Source organism: Perissodus microlepis, chromosome 7 (genome assembly GCF_051167445.1).
Source record: "Perissodus microlepis isolate ML-2025 ecotype Zambia chromosome 7, ASM5116744v1, whole genome shotgun sequence".
Taxonomy (NCBI): Eukaryota; Metazoa; Chordata; class Actinopteri; order Cichliformes; family Cichlidae; genus Perissodus; species Perissodus microlepis.
The window spans coordinates 48,384,430-48,400,816 of NC_140467.1; the positions used below are offsets into that span (position 1 = coordinate 48,384,430).

The 16,387-nt window shown below is 41.6% G+C and overlaps 1 protein-coding gene across 3 annotated transcripts in view; it reads left to right on the forward strand.

The window, feature by feature from the left end:
• The window catches only part of ntng2b (netrin g2b), a 74,960-nt gene that overhangs the window by 45,212 nt on the left and 13,361 nt on the right, over positions 1-16,387 (forward strand). Inside the window, exons 7-20 of one of the 3 annotated variants that reach the window (XM_084935598.1) lie at positions 7,896-8,009; positions 8,183-8,305; positions 8,622-8,717; positions 8,921-9,034; positions 9,169-9,273; positions 9,461-9,565; positions 9,695-9,790; positions 9,880-9,981; positions 10,797-10,877; positions 10,982-12,532; positions 13,709-13,789; positions 13,974-14,069; positions 14,230-14,307; positions 14,420-14,515. The exons of the other annotated variants lie outside the window; for them this stretch is intronic. Of the exons in view, the coding sequence (XP_084791724.1) occupies positions 7,896-8,009; positions 8,183-8,305; positions 8,622-8,717; positions 8,921-9,034; positions 9,169-9,273; positions 9,461-9,565; positions 9,695-9,790; positions 9,880-9,981; positions 10,797-10,877; positions 10,982-12,532; positions 13,709-13,789; positions 13,974-14,069; positions 14,230-14,307; positions 14,420-14,515 (2,838 nt within the window). The remainder of the gene's footprint in view (positions 1-7,895; positions 8,010-8,182; positions 8,306-8,621; positions 8,718-8,920; positions 9,035-9,168; positions 9,274-9,460; positions 9,566-9,694; positions 9,791-9,879; positions 9,982-10,796; positions 10,878-10,981; positions 12,533-13,708; positions 13,790-13,973; positions 14,070-14,229; positions 14,308-14,419; positions 14,516-16,387) is intronic. 3 annotated transcript variants of the gene reach the window in all.

A 16,387-nucleotide genomic window follows, 5' to 3' on the forward strand; every position in this document is an offset into this window, starting at 1 on the left:
ATGCAAAAAAATACTATCAGCTTGTGATTCACCATGCAAAACAATCCTGAAAAAGTTCCGAATATCAAGAACTGAGGAGTGGCTCAAGTTTTAATACATAAAAGTTGTTTCTGCTTGACTTCTATCTGTACATACCAGATATAAATGTACAATATGCAGCAATATTAAAAAAATATACAACACTGCTCTGTTACGCTTCTGGTAGACCAACGTGAAAGATCATCCTATTGTAGAATTGTATTCTTGCCTATTTTTAATCTCAGCTTTAGAGAAATGTATTTGGCTTGAATCTGACCCCGATGTGAGCAAACCTCTGTTATCTGTGTGTGTGTGCATGCGTGTCTGCGTGTGTGTAAGTGCATGTGAATGTGTGTTTGTGAGCAGGTGTGTTTAGATTTATGGCGAGCATATGGTGCAGTTCAGTAAAACCCATAAATCATCTTCATCCCCTCCTTCACCTCCCAGGGATCTCAGGTCTTAGGTTCCATTCTCACAGAGTGTTCGCCACTACTGTTTGTACATGCACACACTGATACACACACACACACACGCACACGCACACACACACACACACAGGTTTTATCATATCATGTAACTGAAGGTCCTGACTTTAATATCTAGATCAAATAACACCATTAGTCTTGAATAATACGGCATTTACTGTTATTTCATTTATCTTATTTAAGTGTATCTTAAGAACCTTTTTAAAACCTCCAGGTTAGAAGTAACAATACATACTTTAACTTTTTCCCACTTATAATGCTTGATTTTTTTTATATCCACATAAAAAGCCGGTTATATAAACAATATTTTCAATACTATTACCGTTTCCAGGAATATAAAAATGAAAATCTAGTCTTAGTTATTCATTGATTTTGATGTAAAATCAAACAATGATAAGTTGTATTTTTAATGTGTTCTGTGCTTCCCGAGCAGATGTACCTTTTAAAAAACATTACAGCAGCTTATGCTTGGACAGGATGTTATAGTAGTCGCAGCCTTTGTCGTGCCTCTGCCCCAGTTAAGTCAGTGAGCATGCTCAGATAAGGATTAGCGATGCATTGGCAAGAGGCTCTGATCCAATGAGCCCGTTGCCTATTGGTCAGCTGGACAGATGGGTGTTTGGTGAGTGGGGAGGGCTGGTGGGAGAAACCAAAATCCCCAAACCCTGTCGTACATCTACCTATCCAGACGCATGACCCCTCGTGACCCATGACTTCATCGTTTATCCAAAACCAGATCCTCTGGGCTGAAAAAGAGCCATACAGGCATAACCTGTCACATGCTGAAAACGCACATGCAGATGACCATGTGTGCACACACACACTGATGATGCATTACTCTCCTGAATTACTTGCATTTTTTGAAAAGATTGAACTTGGCCTTGGTCTCAGAGAGATTGGATCATGTCTGGAAAATCATGTGACATATTAATAACATCCATGCGCTCTGCCACCGTCAGGTGTTCGGGCAAAATGTTAACCGCCTATGAATCCCAATATATTCATTAGTGTGACTCTAAATCAATGTTTAACACTCCGGTAATAAATGATGAGAATGCTAAGACTGACAGGTGGCATTAAAAATTATTGTTATACTTTTTTCCCGGGCTACATTAATTGAAGTGACAAATGATCTCATCACATGCAAATGCATAAAAATGCCAGTGCGCGCCAGCAGACACTACATGCTCGCTTCAGCACGCGCGCTGAGGCGAGGTGTGTGCATGGAAGAGTGTGTCATGGGACAGTTAGTGAGTCCATTTGTGCAGACAGACAGGCACATATTAAGGGATTTAAAAATGAATCAGCTTAGACTGCCAATGCATTATGTGTGAGAGTGGTGGCACTGTTGCATGGCTGGAAATGATACAAAGACTTCTTTTTTTATTTTTAACCCTTTTTCTGTATATACAGAGTCTATTACATTCCACAGCTCTGTTTCTGGGGTCGGAAAATCACATTTCAGCTCTCTAAACCCCCCATTATTTCAATACAAGTGAAGGTAGGCGCCATAGTGTGAGACTCACTTAATGTAGTTTAGTTTCGATTGCAGTAGAGTGATATTAGGATTGATAGCTATGAGTGCGATGGTTAAAATGCCTTCCTTTACATCTGATTCAGAGTTTTCAAAACCCTCATACTCAAAACTGCTAGCCCGAGTTTAAAACCTACCAGATTCCTCTTCTCCATTCCTTTCCCGGTTCTGCTTTCAAACCTCTCTGTGGAGCTGGACAGCCTACTGTCCTTCCAGAAATAGATTTGTTACATTGTTGCACCAATGTAGAATGAGTTTTATCATGTACTTTTCACCAAGCATCTTACAAAGAAGCTTTGATCTTGTTCTCATCATACAGGAAGTTTAAAGTATCTGACTGTTCTGGATCTGTAAGGGGAATAATCCTGTATAATTTCCTGTATTTACATGTATTACATTCTACAAACACACAATAAGCCCAGAGACAGACTGGCGACCTGTCCAGGGGTGTATCCGGCTCTTGCCCCGTGGTAGCTGGGATAGGCTCCAATCCCCACCCACCCCCCACATGACCCTGAACTGGATAAGCGGAGAAAATGAATGGATGGATGGATGTCTCAATGGAAACATACACAATATATGTCTTAATTAAATTATTATAGATAAGCCAACTGCAAAATAAATATATTAACGATGCAATAAAGTGAAGTGTAGAGGAACCGCGCAGCTAGTATTACAACTCAGTTATTCTCTCTCATTAACTGCTTACTGATGATTCACTTAAGTGGAAAATAGCATGACGATCAGCCCGGACATTTCCGCGGTTTCAATGCAGTTTTCGTATAATTAGATTATGTGGCAATCTGGTGCACCTCTGTGCAGCTGTGTTACATTTATAGTGATCCAGCAACTGATTTGTAGCTGTTTTGAAGGTGAGAGATAAGCGTTGCCATTATTTGTCATTGTTTTTGTCTGACGACAAAGCTGAGTGTGTGCAAACACATACGGACACATCCATGTAAGTGCAAAGAAAATGGCGTAATACACTTTGACAAACACTGTGTGATTTCATTTTACAACCACATTAACAATAGTCACACCTTTTAGCAGTCACAGCGTTTTCCAGAAAGGACACAATTTCCAGCACAGAAAGGGTTTGTGGAACAGCTTTTTGAGTTTAGCCTGTCTCAGCAGTGTGAAATCGCACTTTCATTGCGGGTTCTCACTTCTGTTCGTGTGTGAACGTGTGCATACTTGTGTGTGAGTGTGTGTGCGCGTATATGTGCTCATTTGAAGGGAAAAAAAGGGGGGGAGTGCTAGGCTTTCTTTGGATAAACAATCTGAGGCAGCATCTCTTATGCTAATGCCATAGCCTGCACATTCCTCATTGCATTTACATTCTCCGTCCTCATGCAACTGATGCAACAGACAGCAGAGCTCCACCAGCAGAAACCCGAGTTACAGAGAGCTCAGCCCCACTAACACACAATGTGTTACCCACCAGCGCTGCGCCTAAGCCTCTACTGATACCCACGGGAGAATCTGACACACTTCATATTACAACAAAGGTTCACCCTCCATCACCATCCTCTCTGCCAGAGCAGCGCAGAGTTCCCCTGACACCAGAGGAGTTTACGCCTTCAGAAACAATCCCCGAACACTCGCATCTGTCGCATCTAGTCCTGAAGAACTCTGCACATGGCTCAGCGGTCGATCAACATCATCGCCACCACCGACAAAAGATCACAGAGGAGCCCGATGTCCATCTGCTGACACACCATCACACGAGCTGTGTTAAAACTGGGGATAAATGCTCAGAGCTAAGGCACAGTAAGACATAGATAGCAGTAGATACAGAGTAGAATGGAGGCCCACAGAAATGAGAGTAATCTAATTTAGAATGAGATCGTTTTACAGCCAGCGTGATGGGGTTTACAGGGTGTCAAAGTCTTTTAAAATGGGCAATTTTCAGGCCTAACATGCTTTTATACACAAGCTACCATCACTTTTACGTGGCTCACCATTATATCATATGTCTGAAGCCTTGCTCAGTTTAGGTGCTGACAGTGAAATCCACTTAATGTGGGTGAATGAGCGTGTGAGAGGCTACAGAAAGAAACAGAAAGTTGGATTAGTTCGGCCGACATCGTCTTTGCATCATTTAAAGTCACAGAGAGAACTGCAGAGCATCAGAGGATCAGAGACTGAGCCCAAATTTATGTGAACTCACTGCAGCACATTTTTCTTTAAAAAGACTGCCGGAAGCATTGTGCGTAGTGCCGAGATGAAAACGATCCCGTGTCGTTTGGGGTCATTTTCTGCTGGTTTTGGCACAGCGTCAACCTGCCGGTGTGGAAGCAAATGAAGAGCTCCATCACTGTCATGGTTTACTAAGCCCAACTGACTCTTACACATGCCCTTCTTTCAGTCAGCGCGGAGCAAAGGGGGAACACCGAAGGCTCCGGCTGCCAGCGTCTCCTGTCAGATGGTTCGAGCTGAGCTGATTGAGATTAATGCCAAGAATGGTTCAGATCACTTCTACCCCCCCCCAAGGCAGCGCAGGTTACTGAGATTAAATGCGTTTATGCTCACCGCTGTGCTACATCAGCCAGTTGAAATAACTGTGATTCAGAATCCTGCTTTCCCACAAGAGAGTTAATCAGCCGGTGTGTGCTCTCTCTCTCTCACTCACTCACACAGCTGTGACAGATGTGGGGCCAGAGTAGGACATGAGTAGAGGTAGGCAGGGGTTACTATGATGAGATGTAATGATGGCGCAGTGCCCGTTGTGTGAAACGGTCCCGGGTGCTCTGAGAACAGCTGCTGGCGTCCCGTCTCCCTGGAGGCCCTGGGAGAGGGAGGGATGAAGAGGAGGAGCGATGTGGGCGGGAGATTGCCTGAAGGGGGATGCTCCGCAGGGGAGCGGGGGACGCTTGCAGGATGCCCCTCTCTCTGGGCAAGAACAACTGGAGACGTACATTGCTTGCACGAAAAACACCTCAAGGGGGAGAACACATATGGAGGCATGCAGGAGAACCGTATTCTCTAGCGGTCTAGTGATCATTAGTCCCTCAATGACGTGCACGGTGTGGTCACATTATGGGATTGGCTATCTGTATTTTTAACCATCTCTGTGGTGGATTTTTTTAAAAAAAATGTAATTTATTGAACTGTGCCGCTCTGTGGTGCAGTTAACGGAAAAGGTGTAAGCTGGAGGAGGTTTGATCCACAAACTGAACTAGTTTTACATCTCTCTTATCTAGCCCTAAAAACTTGAAGCAAAGGATTCTGGGTATGGCATAAAGCCCTCTGGGAAAGCGGAATATACAAAGGAAAATGCTCGAAAAAGGAAAAGCAGGAGCGAGTGTCAATTATAAATGCAGCAAAAGTGGAATTTGTCTCTGGTATTGATTTGAGATGTTTTGTGTGACTGTGGCAACAGAGAGCACGTTAAATCTAAAAACCGAGGAAATCCACCCATAAGAAGAATTTGTTCAGATATCCATAGCGTCTCATGAATATTCATAGTTCTAGTTTAATATGATAAAAAGACAACAAGAGCAGAGGTGGATCATCCTCCTCCATTATGCGAGGGAACAAAGTGAACGAGTGCAAAAGCAGTCAGAACATTTCATGACATTCAGATAAAAGGAAGTGCATGTCATTTCTTTCACACCCAGAGTGAAAATGTAGTGATGAAGGAGTTTCTCAAGCCTCTCTGACTCTCACAGCTTTTTCCCAAGCCCAGGGCTGAGGCCCCTGATGGGCCAATCCGCTATCTGACAGAGAGAAAGGCAGAGAAGAGGAAAACAAGGTCTCGGAGGAAGAGGAGAAAGCAGGCAGACGATATCAGAAATCTTTACCCACTGCAGTATCAGCCTAATTATAAAGCTCTTATTGTTCAGGTTGTCGAGGATAGGTGCCTGTAAAATAGCTTAACAAGAATGGGCATCCTGTGAGGTAACTGTGTTTGCGGCGTGCCAGTCTCCCACAAGTCTTTCCATGAGACACAAAGCAACAACGTCCTCTGAGCATGGGCAGAAAAGGGAGGAAGAGGAGGAGGAAACAGAGAGAATATTTGAAAAGACGGGTATTTCTTTAACTAAGTGGAGTAGATTACTCGATTTCTTTGAGTGTTCGGTTTTGTGATAGAAATGTGACAGCTCATGATTCTTAACTGAAGCAGAAATATATCTAAATGTCGCTTCTCGCTGACAGGCTGTCATTAAGCTTATCCAAAATGTTGGCTCCAGTCCATTTATTTGGTTTTAGGCTTAAAAAGAAACACAATTTAAACCCAAATGCATTATGCAATTAAACAGATTAACTAGCGCTAGCTTAAATTTGCTCAAAGAATTCAAATACTGTAATGTACTTTCGAGTTATATAAATAAAACTGAATTTAATTGAACATGTTTGTTACATTATGTTTAGATTTAGGTTGCATTTGATTTAATATAGAAGGCTGATTCAATAAAAAGTGTTGCTGGTAGGTTTCTGACGATTATTGTGTGAAACTCTTTCAATCAGCTAAAAATACCTGCACACCAGCATAGACGACAGGTGCATTAGCGGAAAACTTCTGCAACATGTTAATTAAAACTCGGTAGGAAGTCATTTTTTGAACAAGTTGGTAGGTCATTTGTACTACTTGATATTTGTATTTCGTCTTCATCGGTTTATATATTTGAATATGTGGGAAAAAACTGTGTATATTTGTGAAAGATCTTTGCCATGGTGTTGTTTCTAATGAGTATAGGCTATTTTGGTGATATTTTCTGTGCAGGCGAGAAAAGGGTTGGATAGATGTTATTTATGGTTAGCTTCAGTCTAATGCTTTGGGTTTTTTTTTTTTATAATAATCGGATTAATGGCACATACATGTGAAATGTGCTAATCACACTTTAAGTTCTGACTGGATGTGTGGTGTGTGTTCCTGTCTAGCTATCTTTGTGAGAACCAACAGTCACTTGTGAGGACACACTACCGGTCCTCACAAATTTGAAGGCCTTTTTGAGGCTCAAAATGTGGTTTTAGTGTCAGGGTTACAATTAGGTTATGGTTAGGTTTAGGGTAAGGGTCAGGGTTAGGCATTCATATTTAATGGTTATAGTTAAGGTAAGGGGCTAGGGAAACCCATCAATGAAGATCCTCACTAAGATAGCTGAACGGGCTTGTGTGTGTGTGTGTGTGTGTGTGTGTGTGTGTGTGTGTGTGTGTGTGTGTGTGTGTGTGTGTGTGTGTGTTAGTGAAAGTATGGACATTAACTATATACCTGATAAAGGTCAACCAGACAAAAACCTTGTGTGTGGTAGTTATATTTAAATTATAAAAGAAAGTCGTTAAAATGAACATTTAGGTAGCTTTGTTGGATTTTTCAAAAGTGAAATATAGATTAGATTTCACAGATTGATAAGATAAGACTGTATTTTTATTAGGTCCTGTGGATTTAATCCCATTGGAAAAGTAAATGAAAACTAACTCAGGCTGATTTTACACTGGGACAGTACAAAAGATGGACATAGTTAGGAAGACGTCACTCTATTTATTTGTGTCCCATTTTGAAGATTTTTCTTGTGGTCGATAACTTGACGTTTTGACACCATGCTTGTGTTGGCTTCACTTTCCAGACCAGAAAGCTATATTTCCTTTTATATAATCTGTAACCCAACCGGTAATCCAACCAACCAAATCCAGAAGATTACTTTTAAGTTCATCAGGTGGAATTAAATGAGGGCAATCAGATGCCTTCATTTCTTCTTTTAGTTCTTTCATCTTTTAAGAGGCAACAGAGAAACAGGCTGAATCAAGATGTGACTCTTTATGTATGTTAATTTGATAATTTGGAATAGATCAAATTAATAACTACATCTTGCATTATTGCTTTTTCTGCAAATGACTATTTTGGATTATGTCAGAAACCCACAAGTCAGAGGAACAGCTGCATGAGACTCATGGCCACAAAGCTACATCTTTGTTTGAGCACGGGGAGAAAATGGAGGAGCATTCAGGAGGAGAAACTGAAAGAAAAGGTATCCCTTGTGTATGAAGTGTAGCGACTGTAGTTAGTAGCCCAGTGTAGTTAGTGGTGTGCATGGTAAGTAGATTGCACTTTGTAACTTAAAGCAAAAAACAAAAACTGTAAACAGTAGAACTGTATTTAAATTTTTGTTTCTTATGTTAATCGTGGTTGTGATGTGTTAAGTCTCACATGAGTCTGAAAAACATTCACATGAGATTCGTGGCCACAAAACTACTTCCTCGTCTGAACACGGAGCAGGAAGGGAGGAGGAAGATGAGGAAGAAGAAAGAAAATCCAAAGAGACAGGTATCTAGTGGTGGAAAGTACAAAAATCTACAGCATATGTAGATTTATGTACCTTACTTTACTTGTTGTGCAGATGTGCTGTAGACTTAAATGAAACTTGGCAATCCCTAGGTCCCCTAATACATTGGAAACGACAGAGTATTTATCATAAATTCTCCTCATTATTTCAATCACAGCTGTGGCGTTTCAGACCACCACCAGTCTTAGGGACACATACATGACAACCAGAGCTGTAGTTAAAGTGTATAACAGTAGTAGTGTTCGCCATGTGTTACACATCTTCCCGTTAAGTTGATAAAAATATGTGGTGTTTCAGTCTTTCACAAGTCTGAGGAGCTCGTACAGGAAACTCACGGACACGCATCCACAACCCAATCTCAGCACGGGGAAGAGAAGCATGCAGAAAGCAAAGGTACTGCGTTTTGTGCACAGTGGTCCAAATGATGTCATAGTGTTCAGAATCCGATTTGGTGTGCACACAGGCTTTCTATACCTTTAATGGAGATCATAAACAGAAGACTTTTAGCTTCTTTTAAGCAACTTTTACAGTTAAATGCTAACATGTTATAGAGGCTTTTGAGGGATGTTTTGTGAATAAAAGCTGTGGTATGACAGTTTCCCACGCATTTGAGGAACACGACGCTCACGGCCACAAAACAACAGCCTCATCTGAGCACGGTGAAAAATCACATGAGGTGGTGCATCGAGAACGAGGAGAAGAACGGAAAGGTGACAGTTCTATATGCACTGTAGTGGCAACTCTGTAGCTAACTGTAGTAAACTTGTAGTGTCCTGACGCAAAACCGCAGAGATGCATTTTTATTTTTATTTTTAAACACACATTCATGACTGTCTTGTGACAGTTTCCCACATGTTTGAGGGGTACACACATGAGACTCACGGCCACAAAACAACAACCTCACCTGAGCATGGCGACGGGCATGAAGAAAGAAAAGTTGAAGGGAAAGGTATGCAAATGCACTCTTCCTGCTCATGCTAAACAAATGCACTGTAGAATTATATAGCAGAGGGCATAGGCGAGTAAGGAAATATGCAGGTGATAAATGAAAACATGATTTATTTACTACAGAAGCCAGACATGGAAATGTGTCTCAGTTTTGGCTTGTTATGTCAGTGACAATTGTGGTGTTTCAGCTCCCCACAATTTTGTGGAACACGTACACGAGATTCACAGCCACAAACCAACAACCTCATCTGAGCATGGGGTGGAAAGAAAGGAGGAGGAGAGTGAAAGTAAAGGTATTTTTAGAGCATAGTGGAGACAAAGTCTTTATAGATTTAACATGGGCTTTATTAATAAATAAAGCAGAAGAAATTAATGTTTGCCCAATGAGATTTTTTTCTCATTCTGACTGAAAATTGTGTCAGGAGAACACACACACGAGACTCATGGCCACAGAACAACCTCGCATGTGCACGGATGGAGACACGAGGAGAATAATGTAATACATCCTGAAACAACAGGTACTTTATCTTTTATGTTGTAGTGTCAGGTGAAACACAGCACACAGAAGAAATACAACTTGTTAACAATAATGATTGTGTTGTGTCAGACCCCCACACATTGGAGGGGCATGTACATGGGGCCCACGGTCACACAACAACAACCTCATCTGAGCACAGACAGCAGGAGCATATGGAAAGAAAACCTGAAGGTAAAGGTATTGTTGAAACCTAGTAGTAGCAGTTTTTTTTTAGATTTAATATAGCATTTTAGCTTAATTTTAGTACTAGTAGCAGTATTTGTATTTATTTATTATAGTTTTTATTATTCTGAAATCAAACTCAATAGCCCGATCAAGAACTGAAGCTGTTGTTGTGGGTTGCCAGTTCCCATTAGTATGTTGAGTTCCAATGTGGGACTCATGGTCATAAAACATCACATGGACATGGGGAGGAGGTGCATGTGGGAAGCAAAGCTGAAAGTCTCTCAGCTTAATACACAGTAGTAACAAGTTTCTTTTTAAAACTCAAAAACCTCCTAAAAATCGGGGCCTGGAAGGTCTGTATTAAGAAAAATAACTTGAATTTAATGTCTCAGCAGTTAGATTGTGTATTGGTTCATTTAAGATATAGTGCTAAATTTTAAATATAACAGCATAAAAAAAATACAAAACAAACTAAATTGGCATTTCAGTTTCCCACCATCATGAAGAACACTTGCATGGGAAGGAGGTGTATCCACTTTACAGTATATTTAGTGGGAACATGCAGGAAGCAAAGCTGAAAGGACTGGCATTTGGAACTGGGAGGATCATATTCAGAACAATAATTTCAATTTGATGTTTCAGCAGCTGGATTCACAGCAATTAGGTTAAGATACTTAAGCTATTCTGCTGAATTTAATATGAATTTATTATACATATTATATACATTATACCAACGTATATTCAGATATAATATATTATCTGAATATTAGAAAAAAAAAACAACAGAAATGTTTCCTGATTATATAAATGTCGTTTGTCAGGCCAACACAAGTCTGAGGAACACATACATGAGGCCCAGAGCCACAATATACCATCTGAGCACAGAACAGCTGAAATTACAGGTACCATATGAATAATCTTCTGCATTATATTTTTGCTAAACAATGGCTAGACTGTTCCCCCAACTTGAAATTCCCAGCTACTATTAATTGTTGTGGTGTTTAAGCCTCCCACAACCCTGATGGACATGTGCATGGAGGACATGTAGAAGAAGCCCATGGCCACAGATCAACATCTGAACATGGACACCAGAAGCCTGAGGGACATGTGCATGGAGGACATGTAGAAGAAGCTCATGGCCATAGAGCATCTGAACATGGAGACCACAAGCCTGAGGGACATGTGCATGGTGGACATGCAGAAGAAGCACATGGCCAAAGATCTGCATCTGAACATGGACATCACAAGCCTGAGGGACATGTGCATGGTGGACATGTAGAAGAAGCTCATGGCCATAGAGCATCTGAACATGGACATCACAAGCCTGAGGGAGATGTGCATGGAGGACACGTAGAAGAAGCCCATGGCCATAGAGCATCTGAACATGGAGACCACAAGCCTGAGGGACATATGCATGGTGGACATGTAGAAGAAGCTCATGGCCATAGAGCATCTGAACATGGAGACCACAAGCCTGAGGGACATGTGCATGGTGGACATGTAGAAGAAGCTCATGGCCATAGAGCATCTGAACATGGGCATCACAAGCCTGAGGGGCATGTGCATGGAGGACATGTAGAAGAAGCTCATGGTCATAGAGCATCTGAACATGGACATCACAAGCCTGAGGGACATGTGCATGGTGGACATGTAGAAGAAGCTCATGGCCATAGTGCACCTGAACATGTACATCACAAGCCTGAGGGGCATTTGCATGGAGGACATGTAGAAGAAGCTCATGGCCATAGTGCATCTGAACATGTACATCACAAGCCTGAGGGGCATGTACATGGTGGACATGTAGAAGAAGCTCATGGTCATAGAGCATCTGAACATGGAGACAACAAGCCTGAGGGACATGTACATGGAGGACATGCAGAAGATGCTCATGGCCAAAGGCCTGCATCTGAACACGGACATCACAAGCCTGAGGGACATGTGCATGGCGGACATGTAGAAGAAGCTCGTGGCCATAGAGCACCTGAACATGGACATCACAAGCCTGAGGGACATGTCCATGGAGGACATGTAGAACAAGCTCATGGTCATAGAGCATCTGAACATGGAGACCACAAGCCTGAGGGACATGTGCATGGAGGACATGCAGAAGATGCTCATGGCCAAAGGCCTGCATCTGAACATGGACATCACAAGCCTGAGAGACATGTGCATGGCGGACATGTAGAAGAAGCTCATGGCCATAGAGCATCTGAACATGGACATCACAAGCCTGAGGGACATGTGCATGTTGGACATGTAGTAGAAGCTCATGACCACAAACCTACAACTGAACATGGACACCACAAGCCTGAGGGCCATGTGCATGGGGGACATTTAGTAGAAGCTATTGGCCACAAACCAACAACTGAACATGGACATCATAACCATGATGGACATGAGCATGGGGGACATGTAGAAGAAGCTCATGGCCATAGAGCATCTGAACACGGACACAACAAGCCTGAGGGACATGTGCATGAAACTCATGGCCACAAAATAACAACCTCATCTGAACATAGACATGGAAGGGAGGAAAGGGGACATACAGAAAGAAAAGGTATATTAGGTATGATTAGCAGTGTATTTAATAGTTTAATGTACACTCATTGGACACTTTGTTAGGTATACATTGCAAGTATTGGATTGAACTCCATTTTGCTGTCAGAACTGTATTAATTTTTCCAAGTGCTCAGAGATGTTAGTTCTTATTGACGTGATAGCTTGGAAGCCATTTCAGTGCAGTGTTGTCACAACCAAAAATATCCATCTATCAAACCAGATAGAGATAATTTGAGCTTTTTGACACTGTTTTCCTTCTGGAGGCAGCCATCAGATGATAGGTACACTATAGTCAAGTCCATGGATGGTACTCATTTGGAACTGTTGGAGCCCTAGGTGTGCCAAGAAAATATCCACTATACCATTAGGTTGAACAGCCTGAACCATTGGTTAAGAAGGATGGATGCATGGTTTCATGTTTCTGTCATGTGAAAGTTGCAGCAGAAATCAAGACTCATCAGACCAGGCAACATTTTTCCAAACTTCTGTTGGCTAGTTTTGGTGGGCCCTTGTAAAATCAAGCCTCAGTTTCTTGTTTTCAGCTTGCAACGGTTGATTGCTGTGTGGTCTTCTACTGTTGAAGCCAACCAGTTCCAAGCTTTCAAAGCTTTTCTGCTTTCCTTGGTTTTAACAAGTGGTTATTTGAGTTAATGCTGTTCCTATTAGCCCAGGGCAGTCTGGCCATTCTCCTCTGATCTCACCAATGTATTTTAGCCCAGAGAACTGTTGCTCTCTGGATAGTTTGTCTTTCTTTGGAACCATTCTCTGGATTCTCTCCATAAAATCCAGAGATGATTGTGTGACAAAATCCCAGCAGTTTCTGAAATACTCAGGCATCAACAAACATAACATTTTCAAAGTCACTTAAATTGCCTCTCTTTCACATTCTGACGCTTGGTTTGAATTTCAGCAGGTCATTTTGATCATGTCTATGTGTTTAAATACATAGAGTTGCTACCATGTGATTGGCTGATCAGATACTTCCATTATTAACAAACAACTCAATGGGTGTAACTAATGAAGTGGCTGGTGAGTGTATATTATTGTACACCTGTACTGTCAGATCATCTTTCTCCATAAATAAAGCATAGCAACCCTTAGAAGAAAATTCCCCCTGAATACTGAAAACAGCAGAAATGTTTTTGTCTAATACCGATGGCAATTATTTTGTCAGACTCACACAACTCTGGGGGACACATGTATGGCCACAAAGCTTCATCTGAGCATGGAGAGGTGGAACATACAGACAGACAAGGTATATCTTTTTTAGATATAGGGGTAGTGGTAGTGATCACCCATGTGATGGAAATACGCAGTAGATAAACTTTAATTACATTTTTTTTAATGTCAAAAGAGAGAAATGGGGTCTCAGATGTGAGATGAATGTTCCCAAGCTTTAGTTGTTAAAGTGTTTGCGTTAATAACAACTACTGTTTCAGACCACCACAAGTCTCATGGACATGTGCATGAGGCCCATGGCCACACAACAACACATGGACATGAAAGGGAGGAAGAGAGGCATACAGAAAGAAGAGGTATCTGTGACTGGGATTGTTTTACTGCAGTTATAGTTCCTTGTGTAGTACACCTGTACTAACAGTCTTTCTCTATAAAGAAACCTTAGCTGATCTGCTACTGCATATTGGAAATTGTAGAAATGTTTGCTTCTAATGTTGATAACAATTATTTTGCCAGTCTCGCACAGCTCTGAGGGACACACACATGGCCACAGAACCTCATCTGAGCATGGCGAGGAGCATACACCCAGGCAAGGTATATAATTTAGATATAGTGGTAGATATGTTTGGGTAGCTAGTGAGTGAAATATGCAATGCATAACTTGTTTCCAAGTTTTAGTTATTAAAAGTGACAATGGCTGTTTCAGACCACCACAAGTCTGCCGGACATGTTCATGAGAGTCATGGACACATGACATTAACAACCTCGGGCATGGGGGAAGAAAGTCATAGGGAAGGAAAAGGTATTTGATGGTGGTCAGTTTGTTAGTTATATAATAAAACATACAGCAGAAAACTTTTCTTACAAGCTAACAATATCACCTGACAAGTATTAAAAATTGGGCTACTTTAAACGGAAGAAATGTATCGAAATTCAAACTAATGGCAGCGTCATATTAACTGAGATGACAGAAACTGCAGTAGGACCAAGTAAAGGAACAGAGATCGACATTGTTTAATTAGTATTTTTTTTAGTTGAGGAAAGAGCTATTTTCTTATCCCTTTTTTGGTTTTGATATGACTGTCAACCACATGTGTGACGTGCACTGCACAAAAAGTTAAGGGAACACTGAAAACACGTGAGACGTCAATGGGAAAAAATCATTCTGGATATCTATACTGATATGGACTGGACTGGGCTGAATTTAAAGACACCCTGACGTCAGATACATAACATAATGTCCCAGAGATGTTCTATTGGATTTAGATCAGGTGAACGTGGGGGTCAGTCAGTGGTATCAATTCCTTCCTCCTCTAGGAACTGTCTGCATTCTATGGCTGCATGAGGTCGGGCATTGTTGTGCACCAGGAGGAATCCAGGACCCACTACAATAGTGTAGGCTCTGAGAAGGATTGGCAGTCAGAGTGCCATTGCCTGTCCTGTATAGGTCTGTGCGTCACTCCATGGATATCCCTCCCCAAACCGCTCATGCTGAACAATGTTACAGAGTATAACGTTCTCCACAGCTTCTCCAGACCATTTCATGTTTTTCCACATGTGCTCAGGGTGAAGGGTTTGCCAAATCTGCAATTCTGTGAGAAAATCCCTGTCAGACTCCACTGTGCCAGACAGTGAGAACAGGGTCCACTAGATGATGTCGGACACCCTCATGACGTCTGTTTCTGCCATCTTCACCAAGGCCTGCTGGGGGTCATATTGTAGGGCACCGGCGATGCTCAGCCTGCTAGTCCTTGCATAAAGGCGTAGATACTAGTCTTACTGATGGTTTAAGGGCCTTACAGCTAGGCCCTTATCTCCTAGAGTAATGCCCCCCCCCCTTCAAGGAATCTCCTGAATGCTCCTCAGACTGTGCCGGGAGACAGCAAACAGCTACCTGTGCAACTTTTGTAGGGTCCAGTTATCGCCTCATGCTACCAGTAGTGACACTGACCTAGTCAAATGCAAAACTAATGAAAAAACAGACAGAAAAGATAAGGAGGGAAAAGATGTCAATATCTCCACCTGTAAACCATTTCTGTGTTGCTGGGTTGTCTCTGGGTTTCCCCTCTTGTGAACTTGTTGTTAATTTTGTTATAACCAAAACAGCTGAAGCTGATTAACAACCCCCTCTGCTACTTAACTCACCAGATCAATATCCCAGAAGTTTACTTAGCTGAGTCTACACTCTGGTTAAAAAGTGTTCCTTTACATTTTTTGAACAGTAAACATGTACATGAGACTTGTGACCACAAATCCCCAGCCTCACATGAACAACAGCCAAAAGGAAAGCTATCTATGCTATATGTTGTGCTAGGAATTTCATCATGAAATGTAGCTCATTTTTTCTTGATGTGTCATTGATGATTGTGGCGTTTCACTCTCCCATAAATTTGAGGGACATGTATGCGAGACTCATGGTCAAAAACAAAAATTTAATTTTACCATGGTCAAGAGAAGGAGCATAGCGAAATAAAATTTGAAAAGACATTTTGTTTATATGTAGCCCTTTTGACGTTCAGTTGACTTACACAAGCTAGAAAGAGTATATTACTTGTGATGCAGGCAGTAGAAGAAACTTTCACCATCACTTAACCTTGGCAGCCTAAGGTGAAAAATGAAAACTGGAAAAAACATGAACCTTAAGGCTAAATTTAAGTCTGTTAGCAAAAGCAGA